This window comes from Hyperolius riggenbachi, chromosome 6, assembly GCF_040937935.1.
Source record: "Hyperolius riggenbachi isolate aHypRig1 chromosome 6, aHypRig1.pri, whole genome shotgun sequence".
Lineage (NCBI taxonomy): Eukaryota > Metazoa > Chordata > Amphibia > Anura > Hyperoliidae > Hyperolius > Hyperolius riggenbachi.
In genome coordinates, this window is record NC_090651.1 from 389,967,925 (window position 1) to 389,986,228 (window position 18,304).

An 18,304-nucleotide genomic window follows, 5' to 3' on the forward strand; every position below is an offset into this window, starting at 1 on the left:
GCTTGTGTTTTTTTTTTTTTTTAGTAATTCGTATTTGGTAGGATGAAAAATAATGTAATGCATACAATTACTGTATTTAGTCAGTGTTTTCTCATTGTATAATCTCTCCTCACCCTGATTTACATTCTGAATATTATATACATTGGGGTTAGGAAAGTTGATGGTAATATTCTCTCAGGAGCCCCAGACCTCATACTAAGTTGGGTGACAGCGAACCTGATAGGTCCATCCATAAAGAGGAAGATTTGGGTTAAGCAGAACTATCCCCAAAGAGGGGACCTGACACAGTTTTCAACATTTCCCAGCACAGAAAAACCCAATTCTCAAAAACAGCTTCCTATGCTTGTGGCACACCACTTTATCAATGAATAATACTAATAACAATAAATATTATTATTGTCGTTGTTGTTACTTTTTTTTTCCAGAATATTAATGTATAGGTTATTTATTATATAAATTGGGATGAGGAAAGATGATTGTATTATTCTCTCAGAAGCTGCAGACCAGGGGCGTGACTAGACACCACTTTGCCTGCCACATTATGTGGTAATTTACCGCAAAGTGTAAGGTGAGCTCCCATACCCTATAGCAGCAAGGTGTCCAAGTTTGCCTCCAGATCATTTTGCACCTCTCGTCACATTCACTTCTAAGTCTTTGAAGGAGTCAACCATCACCAACTGTGCTGATCACCTTCCTGGCATCATTGTCTAAAGGGAATAATACAGATTTACTCCAGTTGACTTTTAAACCCGATATTCTGCCAGATAGTGCATAAACATCCAATGCCTCTGTGTAACATCTGTGGCTGTGGGCACGCAGGGTGTCTCCGCAGCCGCCTCGGTTCCCTGCTCGGAGGATTTTTCCTTTCCGCCGGCGTCTAGCACGCCGAGGACGGAATTGTCATTGGCACATAGGGTTGCTGTATCGCGCGGCCGCACGCGTAGACAGGACCTTAATGCTGGGAGGAGGCGCGTCAGCTGACCTGCTGGTCGGCTGACGTCAGAGGGGACTCACGCCGCTCAGGATTAGCTAATTGTAGTGGGAGCGGCTGTGAGGTCTCCTCTGCTTCTTAAGCCTTCGCTGTTCATCCGCAACCTGTCTGCTGTTGTGAATACATACGTGTTAGCGCTCAGACCTTAGACTAGTATCCGGTGTGCTTTGATCTGGGAGGAAACCAGGGATTTCACACAAGACTAGGACTATTGTTATTGTATTATTATTGATATTCTGTGTATGACTCTGGCTTATCTCTGACTCTGCTCTTGCTTTACGTTTCTGTACCTCTGCCCATCTAATCTAGCTGCTGAACATCTGCCTGAATACCTACTACTCTTTTGCCTACTGATTCTATACTGTATCTGCCTCTCAGTTGCCGAACCTAGCCTGTCTGACCTCTCTACTCACCAGTGGGCCCTTGCACTGGTGAGGTGCTCTTCTGATAGTACCCACCAGCTCCTCTGGTGAGGTTTAGTTAAACCTACTCAGTTACTGTTTCTGATAGTACCTTACCAGCTCCTCTGGTGAGGCCTAGCTATACTATTCTGTTACTGTTGCACCAAACACTACATACCTTGTACTCTGCCAGCTATATTTGTATTATTGGTGATACTGCAGATCACACAATAATCAGACGTCTGTGTTGCTACACCAATACTTTATACAATCGTTACACTCTGACAGAGAGAGCCCGGGTTGGCCAGACGTAGCAGCACACCACCAGCGTACAGTGAGATACGCTCTTCCATTTGGTAAATCCTGAATACATGGGGATGACTGAATATGTTCAGCTATGGGGGCAAACACAAGAGGCAATAGAGGACACCTCTGTCTATTACCCCGCTGAATGCTAGAGGGTTTAGATATACAGAATATGAGTTCACACAAATGATGACCTTTGGTCTAGTGTACAAAATCCCAAATAAAGTCTTAAAAGATACCCGAGGTGACATGTGACATGATGAGATAGACATGTGTATGTACAGTGCCTAGCACACTAATAACTAGGCTGTGTTCCTTTTTTTCTTTCTCTGCCTGAAAGAGTTAAATATCAGGTATGTAAGTGGCTGACTCAGACAGGAAGTGACTACAGTGTGACCCTCACTGATAAGAAATTCCAACTATAAAACACTTTCAGTGAGGGTCACAGTGTAGTCACTTCCTGTCTGAGTCAGGACTGAGTCAGCCACTTACATACCTGATATTTATCTCTTTCAGACAGAGAAAGAAAAAAGGAACACAGCACAGTTATTTGTGTGCTAGGCACTGTACATACACATGTCTATCTCATCATGTCACATGTCACTTCGGGTATCCCTTAAAGTTTCCACCAAAGCCTCGTTTTGTACCTCATACATATACTGTAAGTGCACTGAAAACTGAACTGAACACTTTACATGGATCTATACCATGGACCCATCCTACAACATGCACCCTGGATGATACTTGGACACTTCAGGTCGCAGAGTACCTCTTTAAAGCAAAAAAGTGAAAACGGATTTGATAAAACATTGTATCTGCAGTCCTAAGCCTTAGGGCTTTCCTGGAATCCCACAGCATTATTTTGTGTTTATAGCTCATGTCACGGACGGTTGCGGGGCCGCAGACGCGTCCTGGAACCGCCCGTGAAGAAAAGCGATCGCACTCGATTCTCTGCATCGATTGCGCTTCAGATCAATAGAATCTGGATTTATTGTGTAGGAACAGCTGGGGGATTTGTCTTAGCTGAGTGAGAGCCTGGGGGGAGGTGTTAATTAGCTTGGACATATTCCCTGTGCTAGGCAGAATAACATGGAGGCATTAATTCCCCTTTCTGTTCTGGGAACCAGGTGACACCTAGCTGATCTCATGTAGATGTTAATTAACCAAAGGGTGATAAGGATGCCTAGGTGCAGCCAGGCAGGCTACGAATCCCCGGGAGGTCTTGACACCTTGCTCCCTGGTAAAGATCAAAGGGAAGTCAGCTGTTAGCAGCTAGCACACATCCTGAATAACCTGAGTCTCATAGCATAATCCATAACTTCCCAGATCTGTCATATTTCTGGGGTTCCTGAGATGGCAGCTTCGCCAAACGTGGGGGAAGTGTAGCATGAGTCCCGGTGCTGGTTCTGAGGAAGTTTCAGAACATTCTGAGGTAAAGACTGCCAGTGAGGCAGTTTGAAAGTGCCCTGATGATACCACAGGGGTCCCACCCCTCATGTCTGGTATCAGGGCGCTGGGTAAATCGAGACAGACCTGAAAATGTTAATAAATCTGCCCTGACCTGTACAGTTCTGTGAGATAGAGCCCATATATGGGTAGATATGATTTCTGGTCCCCAGGACAAGGGGAGGGCTCATCTCATCTTCTAAGGGGGTGTGTGGCTCCCCGCCCTCACTCCCTCCTACTGAATCAGGGGCATAAGAATGGCAGAGGACCCAAACTCAGTGTCCTCCACCCTGAAACATCTTGAACATTCTGCTGCCAGCCAGAGGACACATGGTTGGTGGCCATTTTGCTGAACTTTGAATGAAGCTCTGAAACAAAGGACACATGGGCTAGCGGCCATCTTGATTGGCCATCTTCTGTAACCTGGAACAACGAATTCGGCTGAACTTTGATTGAAACCAATAACTTTAAGAACTTGAAACCGTTTTGCTTGGACTTGATGATTTTCCCACAAAAGGACATGTTTCCACAAACCATAAGTATTTTCTCCCTTTTTATTTCATACTGGCTATTACTGTCTTAATAATTGTTGATTTTAATAATTGTCTGTATATATTAATTATTTATATTGCCGTGAATAAATGACTTTCTCCAAGTCATTCACTGTCCGCTACCCTGCTTATCAGCACACACAGAGCTGATCCCGGGTCTCTGAAGAGACGCTACTGTTTGTTTGTTTGTTGTTGGCTAGACAGAATACCGTGTGTTTAACCGTTTTATTCGCAGGACTAGTCAGTCAGTGGGCTCCTCGGTCCCATGGTAACCGCGGTGGTGGCAGATACCCTGAACCAGTGTGTGAAGTTGTAAATCCAGTCTGACTGCAGCGAGTCTTATACAGCCCTGGATTTTTAGCTCTTTCACTAAGAAAGAAGGAAGACAGGCTAGTTCTACATAGGCTCGGGACTGTACAGGTGTCACATGTCCATTCCAGTACTGTAATAGAAAGCGGAAAAGCCGCCGCGTGTACTGACAGCAAGGCGGCTGATTCCGTGTCCAGCGTGGCGGTTTACACGCAGCAGCGTGCGTCTGGTGTGGCTGGGTCTGTTAGTTCACACAGATTGAGGAATACGCGTGCGCGCGCTGAGAGGCAGAACCTTTATGACAACCAAGGAGGGATCAGCTGACCAGGTTGGTCAGCTGACCTCAGAGCAAATGACTATTGGTTGATCACTGATGGGTAGCGCTGGAGAGCGCCGCTCTATATATAGTTACTGCTAATCAGTCTCAGGTTGTCTGCCGTTGCGAACACTTACGTGGAAGCACTCAGACCTTAGTCAGATCCTACAGTGTGTTAGAACCAGGAGGACCTGGGAATTCACACTGAGCCAGATTACTTCTGTGTATCATTGTGTTATACTTCAGACTAGTTCCAGGGTGTTGAGACCACGGACCTCACACCCAAGATTAGGGATTCTGTGTTATCATTCTGTTATACTTCAGACTAGTTCCAAGGTGTTGAGACCACGGACCTCACACCCAAGAATAGGGACTCTGTGTTATCATTGTGTTATACTTCAGACTAGTCCCAGGGTGTTGAGACCACGGACCTCACACCCAAGATTAGGGATTCTGTGTTATCATTCTGTTATACTTCAGACTAGTTCCAGGGTGTTGAGACCACGGACCTCACACCCAAGATTAGGGACTCTGTGTTATCATTGTGTTATATTTCAGACTAGTCCCAGAGTGTTGAGACCACGGACCTCACACCCAAGATTAGGGATTCTGTGTTATCATTCTGTTATACTTCAGACTAGTTCCAGGGTGTTGAGACCACGGACCTCACACCCAAGATTAGGGACTCTGTGTTATCATTCTGTTATACTCCAGACTAGTTCCAGGGTGTCGAGACCACGGACCTCACACCCAAGACTAGGCATTGCTTTGATATCTGTTATGACCTATTGCATTTCTGACTATCCCTCTGCTTTCTGATTCGGTACCTATGCATATCTGATTATCTGTTGCCAACCCTGCCTGCCTTTGGATACCGAATCAGCCTTCTGTCTTTGTACCTTGTCTGTCCGTGTGTTGCCGACCTGGCTTGCCCGACCTTGAGAGCTATCTCTCTCCATTTAAGACATAGTCTCCAGACCTGCCAGTGACATCCACCTTTCAGGTGTCACTCACTCACAGGTCCTTCCTACTTTCAGCCTGGGACTCCACCCCTTTGGATGTCTCAGGCTGCTGGAAGGTTTTTGCACTTCCCAGAGGGCGTTATCGCCCGTACTGCCAAAGACCACCTGCTCCTCGGGTGGTCCCACTCAAAGTCATTACTGTTGCACCAAACACTCACACTATATAGGTGTCCAGAGGTTAGCAATATATCTGTATTATCGGTGATTCTGCAGATCATCAATAATCAGGTATATATCTGTATTCTTGGTGATACTGCAGATCATCAATAATCAGGTTCTCTCTGTGTGCTGACACCGATCGTTACAGGTACCCTATAAGAGTGCAGACTAACAAATGCTTGAAAATAACACTTAAACCTTATGGGAAAAAAGCAAAAACTCAAACTTTTCCCTATTCTAACATTAATACAAAAAGATATATCTTGCCAAGAGTAAATATCAACATTTGCATAACTCAATGACATGTCCGGCCTCCTCTTGTGATTCCGTAAGTGGCACCATGGTCACTAAATGACTCTGACCATTGTTACTAGAGAAGCTATTCTGGTTACAATGGGTAACGTAACGTTTTATAATACTGGATAACCCTTTGGTATACCATGTTGGTTGAATATGTTTTTCTGTTACGATGTTATGGATACACACCACAAGTTCAAACCAAGATTCTGAATAATTGAAATATGGTAACGACTCTAATTCTTACTTTAAAGAACAATATTTTCTACAACAACTATACCAAAAGTACCGGTACTTATTTTGCCTTCTTACAATTTGTAACATTGGCCTCAATTCACTAAGCTCATCTCCTGCCTTTAATAAAGTTTCTATAGTTATCACCTTGGTGATAAGGCATGTAGTATTCAGGAAACATTTTACCTCAGGCAAACCTAAAGTTAACTCTTCTGTCTTTAAGTTAACTCTCCAATCCTTAAAATAACTCCAGAGTTAAAGACATAAGTTCATTAACTGCGTGTGAAAATAACTACAGAGGAGGTAACTTAAAGCAGACCCAAACCAAACATTTTTTTTAATTAAAAATATTTGGTTGCACCACTCTGACACATACAAAGATAAATAAACACTCCTTCAAGCCTATGAGCATTTCAGTGCATGCTTTTCACCCTTCTCTTTTCATAACTAGGGTTATACAGGTGGCAGCCATTAGCAATTCCTCCATTGCCGGACACCACCTACTCCACCAGTCTGCCGGATTCTGTCCCGGCAATATGAAAAGAAGGGAGGGGTTCCTCCAATAAATGTAAAATATTTTATATTTGTCATCATGCAGCTGAAAAAAGGCTGCTATTTATTATTATAATTTAGAAAAAAGATTTTATTTCTAAAATCTTGTATTTTTAATTAGGGTCCACTTTAACTACAGAGGAGGTAACTTAAGGAATGAAGAGATAAGATAACTCTCACTGTGTGGAGGTAAGTTTTCTCTTGCCTTATTATCTCCAGCATGATCTTAGTGAATTGAGGCCAATTGTATGCTCTTTATACCTCTATTGATTGTACCCTCATATTTATTACTATACTTGAATGTACTCTGATGTACTTGTTATGCACAAATTGTTCAATAAACATTACTGAAACAGTAAACAAAAGCAAAACAAGACACCATGAATAATAAAATAAAGATGAATATTTAATAGACACAAAAATAAATAATATAAAATTCATAAACTAATGTAAACAACGTTTGCATAGAATGTAGAACTCTGAAGTTCTCATCGATGACCCTGATCTGGTCCAGGTCTCCATATTACCGGCCCATAAAGCAGCATTGACATCTATGGCTCTTTCCTTCTTATCTGACCCCAACAGGGCAACATCAGAAAAAGGGTGAAGTTTGTGTCAAGTTTTTAAAACTTTTCCGGAGTGCATCCTGATTAGTGAAATACTGAGGCCAGCTCGAGGCTCCTGCTTCTCGGGCAGAACGCGAAGGCTACAAGTTGAAGAGAGTTCTTTCAGTGTGCTTACTGTCCTTCTTTTTACAAAATGCCCTACAATCTTCAGTGCATTGTGGCACCAACTCGGCTCAGTGCGTATGGCCTTGGGTAATACTTTTGGTAGTATTTTCTTGGGCCTGATTTTTGCCACTTTTCAAGTCTCCGGTTCTCAGTATCATGGTAATCACCTATTATTCGACATCGTAGTAGTCCCTCCTCTTCCTGCAGCAGCGTTTGATCCAGATCCAGTAGAGACAGACCATCAGAATCCAGTAACCGGCATAAGCAGCTGAACCGTAGATTAAATAGTTTTTCTCTATTTCAATTAGTCGACACGAGCTGCATATGGACATCATGACAATGGTGTAGATGAGACCAGCCAGGAGGATTCCCCACCAGATGGACAGAGGCAGAAGAGGCATGTAGTTGCCGACCATCTTCTTACGTCCCGATGTTCCCCAGCTGCTCTTGTTCATGGTCAGAATGGCAAAGTACTTAGTGGGAAGCAGCCCAGCCATGTAAAGAACGGCATACAGAGACATGAAGATCATGACCATGTTCCGCCGCAGGAAACAAGCATACAGGGCTTTGACGGTGGCAATAAGCTGGATGGTGAGGAGCACCCACATGATGTCCCAAAGGTGACAGCTGAAGAACAATTTGATGACGGTGAAGGTGACAAAGAATGGGAAGATTCCAGCAATGATGGACTCATAGGTCATCCAGAGGTGGTGCTTGTGCCACCACAGAGCATTGTACAGCCACTCACGGAAATAAGACTTGGTCCAACGAGTCTGCTGGTTCAGCCAACGCAGGAACTGGGCGGGGGTCTCCGAGTAGCATTTTGAGCGCGCCGTGTATCTGGAAGAAAAAAAGTTTATGTCAGAAGATAGTTCTTCATCTACCTGTAAATACTTATGGTAAAAAATAAACACAGGATCCAGGCTCATTGCCCCAAGTGAGGACACTTCAATAAGGTATAATGGGGGTGCTAAAGGGGTGTGGCCAAAACTGCAAAATCAATGAATCCTTTACACACTCGCATGCAAATGCTTTCATGCAAACCAATCATGCAGGAGCTGCTGCTATCCCTCCAACTAAGCAGAGAGGTTGAAAATAGCTATGTAACTATGTAAGCTTTGTTACTTAGGAATGTATTCTTTTGTACAGTCGCATACTCTGTGTAGAGGCTCCCCAGACTTCATATGTGTCCTCCTAACTCTGGCCCTGTAACATGCATAGTGCAAGCATACAGTGCATCAGCCTATGTAAAGTTCAGGTGCACATATCCTAACATATCCTAAAGATCTGAAGAGAACTTGAATATAGACTTTCCACAGTTATAAACAGACATGAGTACTAATTAGTTGGAAAACTTTGTTTTTTGTTTAACTACTTAAAGAGACACTGAAGCGAAAAAAATATGATATAGTGAATTGGTTGTGTACTATGAATAATTACTAGAAGATTAGCAGCAAAGAAAATATTCTCATACTTTTATTTTCAGGTATATAGTGTTTTTTCTAACATTGCATCATTCTATAATATGTGCAGATTACACAACACTCAGCATTCAAAATGAGTCTTTCAGAGCAGTCTGTGAACTAATGACCTCTCCTCTGGCAGAGGAAAAGTAAATAGTCCAGGAACAGTTGAGATAATAAAAGTCAGATAACAGCCCTCTCCACGACTTAAGCTGGCCATGCACTGGCCCGATTTGCCGCCGTTTCGACAGCAGATTCGATCACTGGGATCGAATCTGCTGCCAATCGTTCGCGCTACACGCCGAATTTCGATCCATTCCGTCCGATCCTGTCGATCGCGCCATGCGGAAAATAACCGTCGATCGCCCTCGGGTAAAGAGCACATCGCTAGCGGCGTTCGAGTGCCCGACGACCGACGCAATAGAGCTGCAATACATTACCTGCTCCGCCGGCGCGACTCCCGGGTCTCCGCTCTTCTTCTCCGCTCTGGGTCTGGTCTGGTCTCCGGCATGCTTCCCTTCTTCCTGTCCCGGCAGGAAGTTTAAACAGTAGAGGGCGCTCTACTGTTTAAACTTCCCCCAGACAGGAAGAAGTGAAGCATGCCGGAGACCAGACCAGACCCAGAGCGAAGAAGAAGAGCGGAGACCCGGGAGTCGCGCCGGTGGAGCAGGTAATGTATACGGGATGGGGGGAAGCGGCGGCAGCACCACCACAGATTGTGAACGGTTTCAGGCTGAAATCGGTTCACAATCTGTTTGCAGTAAAGGTAGCCATACTATCCCTCTCTGATCAGATTCGATCAGATAGGGATCTGTCTGTTGGTCGAATCTGATGGCAAATCGACCAGTGTATGGCTACCTTAAGACTTAGTCGGAGAGCTTAATGGCTTGTTTGCATAGAGATAACAACTGGAGTTTCTTAACTCTTCCTGTACTGGAAACAATTAGACTGATGTATCTGATCTTAATGTTTTATTTCTTAGCTGTGCTACACATACAAATCATAATATCATCATTTTTTTTTCGCTTCAGTGTCTCTTTAAGGAATAAAGGTGGATTGAAATCTACGTCATGTTGTGGTGGGCTCCTGGCTGGCAGGGCGTAGATTTCAATCACCGCCGCAGCGTGCATCCGCCGTTTCCATCGTTCCCCGCCTATCGCGCCGCTCAAACCTGGCATCTCTCACCGCATCTCACAGGCTCCGCCTGTCTCTATGACGGCAGAGTCATGTGAGCCGGTCAGGAGCTGCTGTCATTGGCTCCTGGCCGTGATTATCAATGTAAGCCGCTCCCATTGGCTTACATTGATAGACACGGTCAGAAGCCAATGACAGCAGCTCCTGACCGGCTCACATGACTCTGCTGTCATTGAGACAGCAGAGTGGATGTCAGGAGGATCCCGGCGTGCAGCGGTTGCGGCGGGTATGCACGGCGATTCGTCTGAATTCTGTGATTCTTGTACCAGCAGTCTCTGGTCCTTAAAGGGAACCTTAACTGTAAAAAAAAAAGTTACCCGGGGCACCTACCAGCCCCCTGAAGCCATCCTGTGCCCTCGCAGTCACTCATGGCGCAGGCACTCATGTAATGCGTACAATTTTACGCATTACACTCATAACGCGTAAAAATGTACTTGTTGATGTCTGCAATACCTTCCTGCACTAGCAGGGATGCGTAAAAACGTACGCATGGCGGCCCTGCCGACTCCCAGTTGGCAAAAACGAAACTAGCTGGCAGCGGGGGACCAGAGGAGCAGCAGTGAGTGACTGCGAGGGCACAGGATGGCTGCAGGGGGCTGGTAGATGCCCCAGGTGAGTAAAACTCTTTTTTTTTTTTTTACAGACTGCTGGTACTTAAGTGGTTAATTAAAATGTTATTATTAATAATAATATTAATTGGATTTATATACAGTAGCACCAACATATTATGCAGGGCCATTGTAAAAGGCACAATCTCATCTGTTATTTGATTGCACTGTCTTTGAAGACGCCAGACTGAAAGCCACTAATGCAGGTGTCCAGTGCTGTGCCCGAATGTAAGGAATGCTGTCTGCTGCTACTGCCCCTTGTGCCCTAATGCAGGTGTCCAGTGCTGTGCCCGAATGTAAGGAATGCTGTCTGCTGCTGCTGCCCCATGTGCCCTAATGCAGGCGTTCAGTGCAGTGCCCGAATGTAAGGAATGCTGTCTGCTGCTGCTGCCCCTTGTGTCCTAATGCAGGTGTCCAGTGCAGTGCCTGAATGTAAGGAATGCTGTCTGCTGCTGCTGTCCCATGTGCCCTAATGCAGGTGTCCAGTGTTGTGCCCAAATGTAAGGAATGCTGTCTGCTGCTGCTGCCCCTTTTGCCCTAATGCAGGTGTCCAGTGCTGTGCCCGAATGTAAGGAATGCTGTCTGCTGCTGCCCCTTGTGTCCTAATGCAGGTGTCCAGTGCTGTGCCCGAATGTAAGGAATGCTGTCTGCTGCTGCTGCCCCATGTGCCCTAATGCAGGTGTCCAGTGCAGTGCCCGAATGTAAGGAATGCTGTCTGCTGCTGCTGCCCCTTGTGTCCTAATGCAGGTGTCCAGTGCAGTGCCCGAATGTAAGGAATGCTGTCTGCTGCTGCATCCCCTTGTGCCCTAATGCAGGTGTCCAGTGCTGTGCCCGAATGTAAGGAATACTGTCTGCTGCCCCTTGTGCCCTAATGCAGGTATCCAGCGCTGTGCCCGAATGTAAGGAATGCTGTCTGCTGCTGCTGCCCCTTGTGCCCTCATGCAGGTGTCCAGTGCTGTGCCCGAATGTAAGGAATTCTGTCTGCTGCTGCTGCCCCATGTGCCCTAATGCAGGTGTCCAGTGCTGTGCCTGAATGTAACGAATGCTGTCTGCTGCCCCTTGTGCCCTAATGCAGGTGTCCAGTGCTGTGCCCGAATGTAAGGAATGCTGTCTGCTGCTGCTGCCCCATGTGCACTAATGCAGGTGTCCAGTGCAGTGCCTGAATGTAAGGAATGCTGTCTGCTGCTGCTGTCCCATGTGCCCTAATGCAGGTGTCCAGTGTTGTGCCCAAATGTAAGGAATGCTGTCTGCTGCTGCTGCCCCTTTTGCCCTAATGCAGGTGTCCAGTGCTGTGCCCGAATGTAAGGAATGCTGTCTGCTGCTGCCCCTTGTGTCCTAATGCAGGTGTCCAGTGCTGTGCCCGAATGTAAGGAATGCTGTCTGCTGCTGCTGCCCCATGTGCCCTAATGCAGGTGTCCAGTGCAGTGCCCGAATGTAAGGAATGCTGTCTGCTGCTGCTGCCCCTTGTGTCCTAATGCAGGTGTCCAGTGCAGTGCCCGAATGTAAGGAATGCTGTCTGCTGCTGCATCCCCTTGTGCCCTAATGCAGGTGTCCAGTGCTGTGCCCGAATGTAAGGAATGCTGTCTGCTGCCCCTTGTGCCCTAATGCAGGTATCCAGCGCTGTGCCCGAATGTAAGGAATGCTGTCTGCTGCTGCTGCCCCTTGTGCCCTCATGCAGGTGTCCAGTGCTGTGCCCGAATGTAAGGAATTCTGTCTGCTGCTGCTGCCCCATGTGCCCTAATGCAGGTGTCCAGTGCTGTGCCTGAATGTAACGAATGCTGTCTGCTGCCCCTTGTGCCCTAATGCAGGTATCCAGTGCTGTGCCCGAATGTAAGGAATGCTGTCTGCTGCTGCTGCCCCATGTGCACTAATGCAGGTGTCCAGTGCTGTGCCCGAATGTAACAAATGCTGTCTGCTGCCCCTTGTGCCCTAATGCAGGTGTCCAGTGCTGTGCCCGAATGTAAGGAATGCTGTCTGCTGCTGCCCCTTGTGCCCTAATGCAGGTGTCCAGTGCTGTGCCCAAATCTAAGGAATGCTGTCTGCTGCTGCCCGTTGTGCCCTAATGCAGGTGTCCAGTGCTGTGCCCGAATGTAAGGAATGCTGTCTGCTGCTGCTGCCCCTTGTGCCCTAATGCAGGTGTCCAGCGCTGTGCCCGAATGTAATGAATGCTGTCTGCTGCTGCTGCCCCTTGTGCCCTAATGCAGGTGTCCAGTGCTGTGCCCAAATCTAAGGAATGCTGTCTGCTGCTGCCCGTTGTGCCCTAATGCAGGTGTCCAGTGCTGTGCCCGAATGTAAGGAATGCTGTCTGCTGCTGCTGCCCCTTGTGCCCTAATGCAGGTGTCCAGTGCTGTGCCCGAATGTAAGGAATGCTGTCTGCTGCTGCTGCCCCTTGTGCTTATACAGTAGAATCCCTTTATAGTAAGCTCCAGGGACCAGGACAAGTAGTTTACTAAAACAGAATTGGTCATACATTGTATAAATATACAGCCACAGCTGCTGAGATCTGAGGACTGAGTTTACTATATCAGAGTTTACTGTAACCAGACCCATCTCAGTTTTTCCTGCATAATGAAATAAAGTTTGGCTGGAGACAATATATATATATATAAACTAGTAGACCCCCGTTTAAAAATGGGCTCTATGGTCTGTTTCTCGCCGCCGCCCACCGCATCTTACTGCGCGTGCGTGCGCACCTGCCACACACGTGCGCACGCTCACACCCGCCGCACACCCGACCGCCCGCTCACACGCCTGCCCAGCTCCCTAGCCCCGTCCTCCTGTCTCTGTGAGGCTGGGTCCATGCTGCGCACATAATTAGCAAAAAGCACAGACAACGCTACACAGGGACAGCGTGACGCAGGGACACAGGGGGTTTATTATATATATATATATATATATACATTTATGGAAGCAACTGAGCAAAAGACTTTACTTGTATAATAAAAATGGGGTTACACTCCCAAAGCTAAAACTTAAATGAGAAAAACAGACTAACTCATGAGTGGAGACAATGAGATATCGCTTGCATGCAAATTATATGCAGCCATACATTTGCATCAGACTTGCCAGCATGACATAGCTACTACCATCTTACTGACTATCTGTACTCGTGGGAGAATCCTGGTTCATCAAGACCCAACAGAGGAGTGATAAGAGGCAAGAGAATGAAATACAAAGCACTAACAGCCCAGCCCAAGAGGCGGAGCTTTACCGAGTCCCATCTCTGTGCTGCACATTTACTCACTTAGTTGCGTAGCCAATGCTGAGCATTCTGTTGGTCAGATGCCGGTCGTCACCAAACGTGCAGTGTGTTCCCAGGAACTTCTGATTGTACCAGGATTCCAGGAAGGTCTGGAGCAGGTCATTGCGGTAGAGCCCTGAACGAGAAAGAGCGCATTGATTCATTTTATGTCATTTTATTGTGTATAGATCTGGACATCTGCATACAGAACATCTACAATACAGAGAATTTCACAAGGCTGGATAGATAAGCTGAAAATGTTTACATAACATGCGTGTAAAGGGCCTGAACATACAAACATGCTTCTGTCTGCTTTCTGGCATCTGTAACATTGACGTGTTGCTGAATCGTGCACAGAAGCGGACACAAGTGCGTGGGTGTGGTTAGGATCTTACTGAAGCATGTTATCAAAAACGTGACTAGCACTGATGAGCGTAATCACACGCACAGGAGCAATTGGCTGTCATAGGCTGAAGCCTAGCGTTCGCTGTGATTGGCTGGCTGGAAGGAGGGAGGCGGGATGGGAATAATAAAAAAAAAAGAGTAAAATTTATTATAAAAAAAATACAAATAAATACATAAAAAAATAAACAAACATGTTGGCAGGGGTCAGAGCCCCCCAACAGAAAGCTCTGCTCCTCACTAGCGACTAGTAATCCTGATCCTACGAACAGCAGCTTATGGAAAATATCAATGCTGGAAGGAGGTCTTGAGGACATCTCCTCTGGTCAATGAAGTTACCAAGTTCTTTGTGCGTTGTTTTCAAAAGGAGTAAAAAAAACTCAAAGGGCTCGATTCAGTAAGCGGTGCTAACCCATTTAGCACGCCTAAACACTTTGGGCGTGTTAACTAGGGTGCTAACTAGGTCAGCACCGTTCTCCAAATCAGTCCACGTGCAAAGTCCCGTGCGCAAAACTTTGTGCACACAAAGTCTGGAGCGCGTGAAACATCGCATTGCGATGGTCCTATAACGTCGCATTGGATGCGACTTTAACATTGCATGCATGCGACTTTAACGTCGCATCGGGTTTCGCACGCACCGGACTTTGCACGTGCAAAGTTTTGCGCGCAATGCGTTTCGCACGTGTTTTAATGCGCGAACAGCTGGTTTAGGCGTGAAGAAGCGTGCTAAGTAGGCGTGCTAACACTAAGCACAGTTTACTGAATCGAGCCCAAAATGTTAATAGGGAACAAGCATACACATTATATGTAACCTCCCTCTGTATAACATGAATAGAGTGCAGTACATGGTGGTTTGGAGAAATTCTCCTGATAGAATTCAGAACTGCTTTCTCCTCTATCCAGGCTGCCCAAGTGAAATAGTATTTGGGTCCATTCACACTTAAAAGCGCAAAACTGTAGCTCTTAGCGGCGTTAGCGTTTTGCGCAGGTGATATTTCTGCGACTTAACATGGAAAAATCACTGGACAAATACGCATTCTTGGAGTGATCGCAATTTCGCGCTTCAATATATGCTAATCGCGATCACATCCGAATTGCCATAAAATGCCGCAGGTAACGCGGTTGTCAATTGCCACTAATCGCAAATCTCCAGCGATCGACGGCAATTGCGGCAGTGAGGTCACTGCCATATACTTACTATTACACTAGCGCTTTGGCCATTCGTGGGAATCGCCTGCTAATTGCTTATCCCACTTATCTCTTCCTATGAGAATGGTCTCTTCTGCAGTGTTTATTTTGTTTATCCTCTGGAAGGATTCTTTACAGGAAGGAATCTCCACACTTGTGCAGTATTTAGGTACAAGACTATATGCTGTGTGTACCAAATGTGAAATAACTGATTTGTTTTTATAGATCTTAAAAGATGTCATAGGGTGGCCATTAACGATACAATCCCATAGACGATTGATCGTTTCTGATCATCACAGTAATCAATCAAAAATGCCCAATTATGGCCGAAAACCCGCTTACCAATTTGATCAGATTGATGGCATCGATCAGTAAAATGGATCAATTCCATTAATCTGATTAAATTAGTAGGTTTACGGCCATTAGTGGGAATGCTTCTATGACTGCTGGGATTGGAAAAAAATTGACCGTTCACAGGATTGTATCGTTAATGGCCAACTTTAGTAGAAAATAATCTCCCGGAGTCTCACTGAAGTTCTATGTCACATCCTGAAGTCCTAAAATCCTGGATCATGAGGTCTGTATAGCTGGGCATCACCAAAGCAAATGGAGTCCTTGTCTGCTCACATCCCCTCCAACAAGTGTCTGTCTGCCCACATCCCCTCCAACAAAGGTCACCCCTGAAAGATACAATCTCGCCATAGATGACAGAGTTCCATACCAGCGTACAAGTGTTCTGTAACTGGTTTCCTGGATTAAAGAATCCATTGATGCCGACTGGTAACTTGGAAGACTTTGTCAAGCAGTTGAGTACATGACAGAGTTCCATACCAGTGGCAGCGTACAAGCGTTCTGTTCTGTGGTTCTGTGGTTTCCTGGATTGAGGAACTCATGGAGGACAGAGTTCCATACCAGCGTACAAGCATTCTGTAACTGGTTTCTTGGATTGAGGAACTCATGGAGGACAGAGTTCCATACCAGCGTACAAGCGTTCTGTAACTGGTTTCCTGGATGGAGGAACTCATGGATGACAGAGTTCCATACCAGCGTACAAGCATTCTGTAACTGGTTTCTTGGATTGAGGAACTCATGGATGACAGAGTTCCATACCAGCGTACAAGTGTTCTGTAACTGGTTTCCTGGATTGAGGAACTCATGGATGACAGAGTTCCATATCAGCGTACAAGCATTCTGTAACTGGTTTCTTGGAATGAGGAACTCATGGAGGACAGAGTTCCATACCAGCGTACAAGCGTTCTGTAACTGGTTTCCTGGATGGAGGAACTCATGGATGACAGAGTCCCATACCAGCGTACAAGTGTTCTGTAACTGGTTTCCTGGATTGAGGAACTCATGGATGACAGAGTTCCATACCAGCGTACAAGCGTTCTGTAACTGGTTTCCTGGATGGAGGAACTCATGGAGGACAGAGTTCCATACCAGCGTACAAGCATTCTGTAACTGGTTTCCTGGATTCAGGAACTCATGGATGACAGAGATCCATACCAGCGTACAAGCATTCTGTAACTGGTTTCCTGGATTCAGGAACTCATGGATGACAGAGTCCCATACCAGCGTACAAGCGTTCTGTAACTGGTTTCCTGGATGGAGGAACTCATGGATGACAGAGTTCTATACCAGCGTACAAGCGTTCTGTAACTGGTTTCCTGGATGGAGGAACTCATGGATGACAGAGTTCCATACCAGCGTAAAAGCATTCTGTAACTGGTTTCCTGGATGGAGGAACTCATGGATGACAGACTTCCATACCAGCGTACAAGCGTTCTGTAACTGGTTTCCTGGATTGAGGAACTCATGGATGACAGAGTTCCATACCAGCGTACAAGCGTTCTGTAACTGGTTTCCTGGATTCAGGAACTCATGGATGACAGAGTTCCATACCAGCGTACAAGCGTTCTGTAACTGGTTTCCTGGATTCAGGAACTCATGCATGACAGAGTTCCATACCAGCGTAAAAGCATTCTGTAACTGGTTTCCTGGATTCAGGAACTCATGGAGGACAGAGTTCCATACCAGCGTACAAGCGTTCTGTAACTGGTTTCCTGGATTCAGGAACTCATGCATGACAGAGTTCCATACCAGCGTAAAAGCATTCTGTAACTGGTTTCCTGGATTGAGGAACTCATGGATGACGGAGTTCCATACCAGCGTACAAGTGTTCTGTAACTGGTTTCCTGGATTGAGGAACTCATGGATGACAGAGTTCCATATCAGCGTACAAGCATTCTGTAACTGGTTTCTTGGATTGAGGAACTCATGGAGGACAGAGTTCCATACCAGCGTACAAGCATTCTGTAACTGGTTTCTTGGATTGAGGAACTCATGGATGACAGAGTTCCATACCAGCGTACAAGCATTCTGTAACTGGTTTCTTATATTGAGGAACTCATGCATGACAGAGTTCCATACCAGCGTACAAGTGTTCTGTAACTGGTTTTCTGGATTGAGGAACTCATGGATGACAGAGTTCCATACCAGCGTACAAGCAGTCTGTAACTGGTTTCTTGGATTGAGGAACTCATGGAGGACAGAGTTCCATACCAGCGTACAAGTGTTCTGTAACTGGTTTCCTGGATTGAGGAACTCATGGATGACAGAGTTCCATACCAGCGTACAAGTGTTCTGTTCTGTGGTTCTGTGGTTTCCTGGATTTAGGAACTCATGCATTAGACTTCCATACCAGCGTACAAGCATTCTGTAACTGGTTTCTTGGATTGAGGAACTCATGGATGACAGAGTTCCATACCAGCGTACAAGCATTCTGTAACTGGTTTCTTGGATTGAGGAACTCATGGATGACAGAGTTCCATACCAGCGTAAAAGCATTCTGTAACTGGTTTCCTGGATTGAGGAACTCATGGATGACGGAGTT

The 18,304-nt window shown here is 46.0% G+C and overlaps 1 protein-coding gene across 1 annotated transcript in view; it reads right to left on the reverse strand.

Annotated features, from left to right (window-relative positions):
- Positions 1-7,004: 7,004 nt before the first annotated feature.
- Positions 7,005-18,304, reverse strand: part of HAS1 (hyaluronan synthase 1) — a 28,773-nt gene continuing 17,473 nt past the window's right edge. The window contains exons 4-5 of the mRNA XM_068243369.1: positions 13,825-13,957; positions 7,005-8,155 (exon numbers count right to left, since the gene is read on the reverse strand). Of these exons, the coding sequence (XP_068099470.1) occupies positions 7,486-8,155; positions 13,825-13,957 (803 nt within the window). The 3' untranslated portion in view covers positions 7,005-7,485. The remainder of the gene's footprint in view (positions 8,156-13,824; positions 13,958-18,304) is intronic.